The 12,469-nt window shown below is 34.4% G+C and overlaps 1 protein-coding gene across 4 annotated transcripts in view; it reads right to left on the minus strand.

Annotated features, from left to right (window-relative positions):
• ADAM32 (ADAM metallopeptidase domain 32) overlaps nt 1-12,469 on the minus strand; it is a 144,279-nt gene that overhangs the window by 38,948 nt on the left and 92,862 nt on the right. For all 4 annotated transcript variants that reach the window (XM_039242496.1, XM_039242497.1, XM_039242499.1 and 1 more), the window contains exons 13-14: nt 10,050-10,142; nt 8,381-8,576 (exon numbers count right to left, since the gene is read on the minus strand). In XM_039242496.1, coding sequence (XP_039098427.1) covers nt 8,381-8,576; nt 10,050-10,142 — 289 coding nt within the window. The remainder of the gene's footprint in view (nt 1-8,380; nt 8,577-10,049; nt 10,143-12,469) is intronic.

The following is a 12,469-nucleotide window of genomic DNA, read 5'->3' on the forward strand; positions in this document are numbered from 1 at the left end:
TAAAATTTGGAGGTTTGAATCCCAGCCATGCTCCTGAGATAAAACACAGGAATACTATGCTGCCTAGCAGCCAGACAGCTCAAACAGAGACCTAACAAAGGCAGGTATTTGACAGAAGCTTGCTCTTCTGTGAGCGCTTCCTGAAGAGAGCAGAGTGGTGCCATTTCTTCCCCACCCATCAGCACTGACCCATGGCAGTGAGCAATATAATACCACCCAGTGGAGGCTGAAGCTGCTCACACCAAGACACACCCATTGAGCCCTGCAGGTGAATCTCTACTACGCCAAGTCCACTTGACAATCAATGTAGCAGAACACCAGCACAAACCCCTTACAAGAACCAAGTCTACTGATTATAGAGTGCTACAGAGTATCAGATCTAGGGTAAATAGGATCTAGCCTCTTTTTTTGGATCTAGCTTCTTTTAATAAGAAGACCAATAAACACCTAGTTAAAACTTGACCAACAGTGAACAAGGTCCAAACACCCCCACTGCAGGCAAAGAGAGGCTGCAGAGGACTGATGCAAGGGAAGGAGCAGCCAAAATACAACAGCAGAGTGCACACTCTGAAACACCTCCTGAAGTACCAGGCCCAAGGCAGTAAAGGCCTGCCTATCTATGTATGTATGTATGTATGTATGTATGTATGTATGTATGTATCATCTATCTATCTATCTATCTATCTATCTATCTATCTATCTTTTCTTAATAAAGCCATTACTATGGAATGGAATTACTTACTGGCTTTCCTAAAAATCACACACACACAAACACACACACATACATACACACACACACCAGTGACTTAGACAAAATGATAAGATGTAGGAATTCACTTCAAAAGAAAGAATAGAAAGAAGTAATGGCCAGGGATTTAATCAATACAGGTATAAGTAAGATGCCTGAACCTGAAATTAAAATAACAATTATAAGGATAATCCTTGGGCTAGAGAAGAGCATAGAAGACATTAGAGAATCCCTTACTGCAGACATAAAAGAACTAAAAACTAGTCAGGCTAAAATTTAAAATATACTCTGAGATTCAAGGTTGACCAGATGCAATGACAACTAGGATGGATAAATCAGAGGAATGAATCAGTGATAAAGAAGATAAAATTATGGAAAATAATGGACCTGAAAAGAAGAGGAAAAGAAAAATAAATAGAAATAGTCTTAGGGAACTTCGTCACTCCATAAAGGATAACATTTGTAGTATAGGGTCCCAGAAGAAGGATAGAGGGGATAAGATGCATAAGGTTTACTTAAGCAAACTAGAGAGAAAATATCCCTAATCTGGAGGATACAAATATCCAAATTCATGAGGTACAGAGAACTCCCATCAAAAAAAAAAAAAAAAAAAAGCAGGCCAACATCAAGACATACTGTAGTTAAATCTGAAAAATGCAAAGAAAAAGAAGAATCCTGAAAGCAACAAGGTAAAAGAAATTCCTAACCTACAAGAGAAAACAATTCAGGTTAGCAGCAGATCTCTCCACAGAAACTTGGCAGGCCAGAAGGGAGTGTAATGATATATTCAACATACTGAGTTGTCATTCACAATAGGAGAGGTAAAAAGCTTCCCAAACAAAAACTAAAGGAGTTCATGAACATTAAACTAGCCCTGCAAGAAATGTTAAAGGGGACTCTTGAGTTGGGGGAAAAGGCCCCAAAACAACAAAGACTGGAAAAGAACAGAGAACATCACCAGAAACACCAACTTTACAGGTAAAGGCACTAAGTTCATATCTATCAATTATCATTCTGATTGTAAGTGTACTAACTGATCCAATCAAAAGACATAAAGCATCTGAATGGATTGGAAAACAAGACCCATGTATATACTGCCTATAAGAGACTCATTTTAGACTTAGAGTCACCTGCAGATTGAAAGCGAGAAGATGGAGAACCCTCTATCATGATAATGGATGTCCAAAGAGGACTTTAACACCCCACTTACAGCAATTACATATTATCTAAGCAAAAAATCAACAAGGAAACAATGGCTTTGAATGACACACTGAAACAGATGTAAACAGATTTATTCAGAACATTTCATCCTAAAGCAGCAGAATATACATTCTTTTTAAATGTACATGAGACTTGTCTAGAGGACATACATACTGAATCACAAATCAGGCCTCAACAAATACAAAACGTTTTAGATCATGCCATGCATGTTTTCAGATCATGATGCTATGAAACATGAAGTCATTCTCAAGAAAAAAAAACCCTCAAATACATAAAGGTTAAGGAACATTCAACTAAAGAATAAATGGGTTAACCACAGAATTAAAGAAGGAATTTAAAAAATACATGGAATCAAATGGAAATGAACACACAACAGTACAAAATTTTTGAGATGCAGCAAAGGCAGTCATTAGAGGGAAGTAAACTGCAATACAGGCCTACCTCAGAAGCAGTAAAACTCTCAAATACACAACATAACCTTACACCTAAGGAGCTAGAGAAAGAACAGCAAATAAAGCCTAAAACCAGCAGAAGAAGGAAAATAATAAAGATTACAGCAGATATAAACAATATAGAAACACACACACACACACACACACACACCAGGACAATAGACAAATGGAATTAAGAGCTGGTTCTTTGAAAAAATGAACAAAATTGATAACCCCCTACCCAGATTTCTCTAAAAGAAAGAGAAAGTACCCAAAGAAAATCATGAATATAACAAGAGATGAAGAAAGGCATTATCTTATATTACGGGTCTATCCATCAAGAAGAGCTAACAATGATAAATGTCTATGAATCGAATTTGGAATGCACCCAAATATATAAAGCAGTTAATCACAAACATAAGCAATATTATTGGCAAGAATGTCGTAATTGCAGGGAACTTTAATACTCCACTTACAGCAATGGACTGTTCATCTAGACAGAAAATCACTAAAGAAACAATGGCCTTGAATGATACACTGGACCACATGGACTTGACAGATATATTTAGAACTTTTCATCCTAAAGCAGCAGAATATACATTCTTCTCGAGTGCACATGGAGTATTCTCCAAGACAGATCAAATACTGTGTCGCAAAACACCCCTCAAAAAAGATAAAAGAGTTGAGATCATACCATGCATATTTTCAGATCATAATGCTATGAAACTGAAATCAATCACAGGAAAAAGTGTGGAAAACCTCCAAATGCATGGAGGTTAAGGGACATCCTACTAAAGAATGAATGGGTCAACTAGGCAATTAAAGAGGAAATCAAAAAATATATGGAAACAAATGAAAATGAAAACACAACAATCCAGACTCTTTGGGATGCAGCAAAGGCAGTCCTAAGAGGAAAATACATTGCAATCCATGTCTATCTCAAGAAACAAGAAAAATCCCAAATACAAAATCTAATAACACACTTCAAGGAACTAGGAGAAAAACGACAAAGAAAAAAAACACAGCAGAAGAGAAATAATAAATATCAGAGGAGAAATAAACAATATAGAATAAAAAAAATAGTAGAACACATTAGTGAAATTAAGAGTTGGTTTTTTGAAAAAATAAACAAAATTGATAAACCTCTAGCCAGACATCTCACAAAGAAAAAAGAGAGGACCCAAATAGATAAAATCATTAATGAAAATCGATTTATTACAACCAATCCCTCAGAAATACAAGCAATTATCATAAAATACTATGAAAAATTATATGCCAACAAACTGGACAGCCTGGAAGAAATGGACAAATTACTAATCATCCACACATTACTAAAACTCAAATGGGAAGAAATAGAAAATTTGAATAGACCCAGAACTATAAAGAAATTGAATCAGTTGTCAAAAATCTCCCAATAAATAAGATTCCTGGACCAGATGACTTCCCTGGGGAATTCTACCAGACATTTAAAGCTGAGTTAATCCCTATCCCTCTCAAGCTGTTCCAAAAAATAGAAAGGGAAGGAAAACACCTGTACTCATACTATGGAGCCAGCATTACCTTGATTCCCAAACCAGACAGAGACCCCACTAAAAAGAATTACAGGCCAATATCCTTGATGAACACGGATGCAAAAATTCTCAACAAGATACTAGAAAATCAAATTCAACAGCATAAAAAGAATTATTCAACATTATCAAGTGGGATTCATTCCTAGGCTGCAGGGTTGGTTCAATATTCGCAAATCAATCAATGTGATACATCACATTAATAGAAGAAATTGAACCATATGATCCTGTGAATAGATCCAGAAAAAGCATTTGACAATACATCACCCTCTTTTACTAAAAACCCTCAAGAAAGTTTGGATAGAAGGAACATACTTAAAAATCATAAAAGCCACATATGAAAACCTCAGAGCTAGTATCATCCTCAATGCAGAAAAACTGAGAGCTTTCTCCCGAGATCAGGGACATGACAGGGATGTCCACTTTCACCACTGTTGTTTAACATAGTGTTGGAAGTCCTAGCATCAACAGCCAGACAACAAAATGAAATAAAAGGCATCAACACTGGCAAAGAAGTCAAACTTTCACTTTTTGCAGATGTCATGATACTGTACATGGAAAACCCGAAAGACTCCACCAAAAGACTGCTAGAACTGATACATGAATTCAGCGAGGCTGCAGGGTACAAAATCAATGTACAGAAATCAGTTTAATTTTTATGCACTAATAATAAAGCACCAGAAAGAGAAATCAAGAAATTGATCCTACGTACAATTGCACCAAGAAGAATAAAATACCTAGGAATCAACCTAACCCAAGATGTAAAAGACCTGGATTTCGAAAACTATAGAAAGCTTATGAAGGATATTGAAGAAGACACACAAAAATGGAAAAATATTCCATGCTCATGGATTAGAAGAATAAATATTGTTAAAATGTCAATACTACCCAAAGTAATCTACACATTCAATTCAATCCCCATCAAAATTACACCAGCATTCTTCTTCTTCTCACAGCTAGAACAAACAATCCTAAAATTTGTATGGAACCACAAAAGACCTGAAGTAATATTGAAGAAGAAAACCAAAGTGGGAGGCATTACAATCACAAGCTGTAATCATCAAGACAGTATGGTATTGGCACAAAAACAGACACATAGAATAATGGAATAAAATAGAGAACTGATAATTGGACCCAAAAATGTATGGCCAATTAATATTTGACAAAGCAGGAATGAGTATCCAGTGAAAAGACAGTCTCTTTAGCAAATGATGTTGGGAGAACTGGACAGCAACAGGTATAAGAATGAAACTAGACCAGTTTCTTATACCATACACAAAAATAAACCCAAAATGGATGAAAGACCAAATGTGAGACAGGAAACCATCAAAACCCTAGAGGAGAAAGCAGGCAACAACCTCTGTGACTTAAGCCACAGCAATTTCTTACTCAACACATCTCCAAAGGCAAGGGAAATAAAAGCAAAAATGAACTATTGGGATCTCATCAAGATAAAACCTTCTTCACTGGAAAGGAAACAATCAACAAAACTAAAACGCAACTGATGGAATGGGAAAAGGTATTTGCAAATGACATATCAGATAAAGGGCTAGTATCCAAAATCTGTAAAGAACTCACCAAACTCCACACCTGAAAAACAAATCAGTGAAGAAATGGGCAGATGACATGAATAGACACTTTCCCAAAGAAGACATCCAGATGGCCAACAGACACATGAAACGGTGCCCAACATCACACAGCATCAGGGAAATACAAATCAAAACCACACTATACCACCTCACGTCAGTCAGAGTGACTAAAATTAACAAATCAGGAGACTATAGATGCTGGGGAGGATATGGAGAAACTAGAAACCTCTAATGCAAACTGCTGTAGCCGCTCTGGAAAACAGTGAGGAGGTTCCTCAAAAAGTTAAAAATAGAACTACCCTATGACCCAGAAATAGCACTGTTAGGAATTTACCCAAGGGATACAGGAGTGCAGATGCATAGGGACACATGTATCCCAATGTTTATAGCAGTGCTTTCAACAATAGCCAAATTATGGAAAGAGCCTAAATGTCCATCAACTGATGAATGGATAAAGAAGATGTGGTTTATGTATACAATGGAATACTACTTGGCAATGAGAAAGAATAAAATCATGCCCTTTGCAGCAACATGGATGGAACTGGAGGGTCTCAAGCTAAGTAAAATAAGTCAGTTAGAAAAAGACAAATATCATATCTTTTCACTCATATGTGGATCTTGAGAAACTTAACAGAAGACCATGGGGGAAGGGATTTAAATCCGAATTTAAAAACAAATGAATAGAATAATTTTCAAAGACATAAAAATAGCCAACAGGTACATGAAAGTATACTCAATATATCACTAATATCAGAGAAAAGCAAACCCAAACCAAAATGAGATAACTCCTTACATCTGTTAGAATGTAACAAAACTCAAGTAGTAACAAATGTTGGCGAAGATGTGGGGAAAATGAAACACTTATGCACTATTGGTGGAAAGGTATACTGGTATAACCACTATGAATAGGCAGTACATAAGTTCCTCAAAAAGTTAAAACTAGAACTACAATATGATCCCGCAACCCATTTCTAATCCAGTTCATGTCCAAAGGAAATGAAAACGGGATCCTGAATAGGTATCTGCACACTCATATTTATATCAGCCCTATTCACAATAGGCAAGATACTGAAACAATCTAAGTGTCTGTCAATGATGGATAGGTACAGAAAATGTAGTATTTATGTAAAATAAAATTTTATTCTGTAATGAGGAAGAAGCCATTTGCACCAACATGGATAAACTTGTGGGCATTATGCTAAGTGAAATAAGTCAGACAAGGGAAGACTAATGCTGTATAATATTACTTACATGTAAAATCACTTAAAAACACTGAACTCATAGAAACAGAGTACAGTGGTGATTACCACAGGCTGGGAGGTAGGGGAAATGAAGAGATGTTTGTAAAAGGGGACAAATTTCTAGTTACAAGATAAATAAGCTCTGGAGATCTAATGAACAACATGATGTTTATACTTAATAATGCTGTATTATATATTGAAAGTTACTAGGAAATAAGATTCTAAATGTTCTCACTACAAAAAGGAAATGGTAACGATGTGACATGTTGGAGATGTTAGCTAACAATACGGTGGTAGTCATTTTGCAATTATAAGCATATCAAATCAATGTTATGCTACACACCTGAAAATTACACAATGTTATATGTCAATTATTTCTCAATAAAGCTGAAGAGTGGGGATGAGGGTCAGGATGGACTTATACCTAAGACCTGAACCTGTAAAACTACTAGAAGAAAATGGGAAAAGTTCTTGAACATTGGTCTGGGAAATAATATTTTAGACATGACACAGGAGCACAGGCAACAAAAGCAAAAATAGACAAGTGGAACTGCATCCAGCTAAAAAATTTATTAATAAAGAAAACAATCAACAGTCAAAATGCTACCCGCAGGAGAAATATTTGCAAACCATGTAGCTGATAAAGGGTTAATCCACAAAATATGTGATAATTCATACAACTCAATAGCAAAAACAAATGAGATGTAAAAATAACAAAAGACCTAAATAGACATTTCTCAAAAGAAGACATAAAAACAGCCATCAGATATATGAAAAGGTACTCAACATCACTAATCATCAGAACCACAACTCACACCTTTTAGGAGAGGTACTGTAAACAAGAAAAAAAAAAAAGTGCTAGCAAGTAAGTGGAAAAAGGGGAATCTTTGCACACTGTTGTTGGGAATGAAGTTGGTACAGCTGTTATGGAAAACTATATATAGATTCCTCAAAAATTAAAATAAACCATATTATGATGAAGCAATTTCACTTCTCAGCATATACACATAGCTAATATGTTAAGTACCTTGACTGTGGCCATTATTTCACAAAATTATTTCAGCAAAACATCAATACCTATACCTTAAATATGTATCTTTGTCAGTTATATCTTAGTAAATTTTAAAAAAATAAAAATACAGATGTTAAACTGAATAATTTAAATATATAGATAGAATTTAAATTATATATACATATAGGTATAATATATAATTATACAATGTATATACATATATTACAATTATATATAAATATAATATGCATATATAATTGAATATATTTGCCAATTATCTTGGTGCTAATAAGAATATTAAGGACCAGCTATGTGGATGTTACAAAACATTGTTACCTTGGGGCGCCTGAGTGGCTCAGTCGGTTATGCGTCCGACTTCGGCTCAGGTCATGATCTCACAGTTCGTGGGTTTGAGCCACGCGTCGGGCTCTGTGCTGACAGCCAGCTCAGAGCCTGGAGCCAGTTTCAGATTCTGTGTCTCTCCCTCTCTCGGACCCTCCCCTGCTCACACTGTCTCTCTCTCTCTCACAAATAAATAAAAAATTAAAAAAAAAACCAAAACATTATTACCTTTTCCAAATGTGACCTCACACCGTTCATCTGTATCCTGGCAGTCTCCATCATAACACACATATTTTTGTTTACATACATGTCCATCATGTATAGTTATATCAGGTTGACATTCTGGTGAGCTTCCATTACAAAACTCAGCAATATCACATTCACTATGTCTTGGTTTCCTACATTCAACACCTTGTCTTTCAATCTAATAGAAATTAAAATACAAAAAATAAAACATTAAAGATTGTTGTGTTTATCAATATTCATTTCAAAACTGTTCTATTTCAAAATTAATTACACTTTTTAAAATTTGTTTTAAATGTTTTATTTATTTCTAGGAGAGAGAGAGAGAGACAGCGTGAGCAGGGGAGGGTCAGAGAGAGAGGGAGTCACAGACTGAAACAGGCTCCAGGCTCTGAGCTGGCAGTCAGCACAGAGCCCGACGCGGGGCTCGAACCCACAAACCGCGAGATCATGACCTAAGCGAAAGTAAGTCGGACGCTTAACCGACTAAGCCACCCAGGCGCCCCTAAAATTAATTACACTTTTTAAATTTTTTCATGTTTATTTATTTTTAGAGAGACAGAGCATGAGTAAAGGAGGGGCAGACAGAGAGGGGGAAAAAGAATCCCAAGCAGGCTCCACACCACCAGTGCAAAGTACTACATGGGGTTTGAAACCACAAACTGTGAGATAATTACCTTAGCCCAAATCAAGAATTGGTTGTTTAACCAACTGAGCCATCAAGACACCCCAAAATTAATTATATTAATTAAAATTGATCTTTCTCATGAATTATTCTATAGTTAAATAACACTTTCAAATACAGAATTCTGAAACAATCTTAAATGGGCGTCTATTTCATACACCTTAATTCATGACTTCAGGTTGACACTAAAAAGATCACAGAGGTAAGAATGTAACCACATGATAAGATTCTAGAAAAAAATAAAATAAAACTGCATCAGTCAAGGATACAAAAAATGCATAACCCATAGTAGGTAATAGACGGATTCCCATATGACAAATTTGTTATAAATATATTGGAGGAGCTAACAAGGAAAACAGGAGACAAGAGTCAACATCTTCAACATATAAACTAGTATGTGATCTTTAAATCAAATGATCTTTGAATAAGTAATAAATTTGTAGATTAAACTTTGTGCTAATTGTAGCATTTGGAAAATGCTACTTCTAGTGAGTTTCATTATTTATATATTTATGGGAAACTGCTGTGCCTTTCAATTACATACCTACAGATACCTATCAAAACTAGTAACAATATTTTTATTTATAAAAGTATAAATATTGGATAGAATAAATTAAAAGTCCCTCTTAATGGAGATCTGTATTGAACAATCTTACGATAACTCTCAATCAAGTTTTAAGAACAACTGCATAAAGTTAGGCAGAATAATGGCCATAAGAAGGAAACCTGAATATCCAACTAAAATTCACAAAATCAGAAATCTGATTCTGAATTTAGTATCTTTTTCTTTATTTGAAAGTTCATTTATTTTTAAGCTTTTATTCAAATTCCAGTTAGTTAACATAAAGTATAATATTGGTTTCAAAAAGTTCATTTATTTTTACTTACCTCTATAGTTTTAAATGTATTAAAGTATCTAAGACATGATTCTCTATATACTTGGAAGATATTAATAAACTTAAATCTTACTTGACAGTTCTTGCAGCATAATCCTTTATCACACTGTGTTCCTGGTTTCAGTCTACAAGTTCGAAAATTACAACAGCTATCCTGTCCACATTGCTATTAGAATAGTAGAATTAGTAGAATACACAAGTAAAAATACATTGTGATAATAATATAAACTTTCACAAAAACTATATTTTCTGGGCTTATTTTTTTGCGTTTTGAGGAAGGATATGAATGCTGTCAACATTTATAGTTTTGTATCTCTAAAAAATTAAAATACTAAAATAAGACTTTCACTTCAGAACAGAGTACTAGTACCCCAGCAACTCTCACTCACCTAGGAAACTAGGATAAAAATGTATGAAACAATTTTTTTCCAGAAATTAGAGAATAGTAATAGAGGATAGGATGGTGGTTAATCATGTCTGGTAAGTGGAGAAAAGGGGGAGATATTGTTCAAAAAGTACAAGTTTTCATATAAGAATGAATTAGTTTTCAAAATCTACTGTATAGCATGATGACTATAATACTGTGCTATATGCTTGAAATTTGCTAAGAGGATAGATCAAGTGTTCTCAACACATACAAAAAAAGGTAATGGATATGTTAATTAATTTGATTGCAGTAATCATTTCAGAAGGTATACATATATCAAAAACATCATGTTGAATATCTTAAAAACATACAATTTTTATTTGTTAATCATACTTCAGGAATCCTGGTGGGGAAAAGGTATGTAGAGTTTAGGCCTACTCTAAAGTTAGAACAGTCCCCAAAACTGTCCTCACTTCTTAACACCAAACATTCAGAGGATTTCCAAAACCACTCTCAGGTTTGATAACTTACCAGAAGAACTCACCGAACTCACTGAAAGCTGTTAACTCACAAGTATGGTTTATTATATGGAAAGGATACAAATTAAATTTAGCCAAGAGAAGAAGCAATTAAGACAAAATCCAGGAGAAACTCATAGTGCCTTCATCCCACAGAATTACAGACACAACACTCTTACAAAATTGATGTGTGACATTTCACAATTTATTCTATCAGGCCAGTGTTACTCTAATATCAAACTAAGAGACATTACAAGAAAAGAAAATTATAGACCAATATCTCTAATAAACATAAATCCAAAAATCCCCAACAAAATGTTAGGCAATAGAATCCAACAATGTACGAAAAGAATTATACATGTCAACCAACTGGAATTCATTGCAAGTACGCAGAGCTGGTTCATCATTCAAACATCAATTAGTATAATCCATTCTTATCAACAGACTGAAGAAAAACCATCATATGACCAAAACAACTGATGTAGGAAAAGCATTTGACAAAACCCAAATTCACCTAATGAATTATACAAAACATGAGCAAACCAGGAATAGAGGAGAACTTCCTAAATTTGATAGTGAACATTTAGAGGAAAGTTACAGCTAACATCATATATATGGCAAGAAACCATAAGCTTCACCTCTGAGATCAGGAACAGGGCAGGGATGCTACCTGTCACCACTCCCTTCAATATCTCACTGGAAGTCCTAGCTGATGCAATAAGATAAGAAAATGAAATACAAAATATATAGGTTGAAAAGGAAGAAAAAACCCTATTTTTTCCATAAATTATGTGATTGACTATGTAAAGAAAATCCCAAATAAATTACAAAAAAGTAACAAAAACAAAAATCTCCTGTGACTAATAATAAGTTATTATAGAAAGACTTATGGATACAAAGTTAATATAAAAAATCAATTGTTTTCCTGTATATGAACAATGAAAAATGGGAATCTGAATTAAAAACCAATGTCATTTACATTAGCACTAAAACAGTGAAGTATTTGTGAAAAGTTCTAACAAAATTCCATAGAATCTGCAGGAGTAAAAACTATAAAACTCTGATGAAAACCACTGTTATTTTCTTAATACTGTCAAGATGTAAGTTCTTCCCAACTTTATCTAGAGACTTAATATAATTCCAATAAAATTTCCAGTAAGGTATTTTGTAGATATTAACAAATTAATTCTAAATTTTATATAGAGATACAAAAAAAAGCAGAATAGTCACATAATACTTAAGAGTAGAAGGAGGAGGAGAAGATGAGGAGGAAAAAGAAGGAGGAGGAGGAGGAGAAAATGAGGAAGAGGAGGAAGAAAACTGAAGGACTGAGAACACCCAACTTCAAAACTGACTATAAATTATAATGACAGTGTGGTATTCACAAAAGAATAAACAAAGAGATAGAACAAAATAAAAATCCCAGAAACAGACTAACACCAATAATAAATCTCTAACAATGGAGTAAATGCAGTTCAACGGAGAATGGGTAGTCTTTCCAACATATGGTGCTAGAACAACTGGACATTCACAGGGAAAATAATGACTATACACTGACTCTACACTTTTTACAAAAAAAAAACCCTCAAAACGGATCATAAATTTAAA

Source organism: Hyaena hyaena, unplaced genomic scaffold (genome assembly GCF_003009895.1).
Source record: "Hyaena hyaena isolate Hyena2069 unplaced genomic scaffold, ASM300989v1 scaffold_215, whole genome shotgun sequence".
NCBI lineage: Eukaryota > Metazoa > Chordata > Mammalia > Carnivora > Hyaenidae > Hyaena > Hyaena hyaena.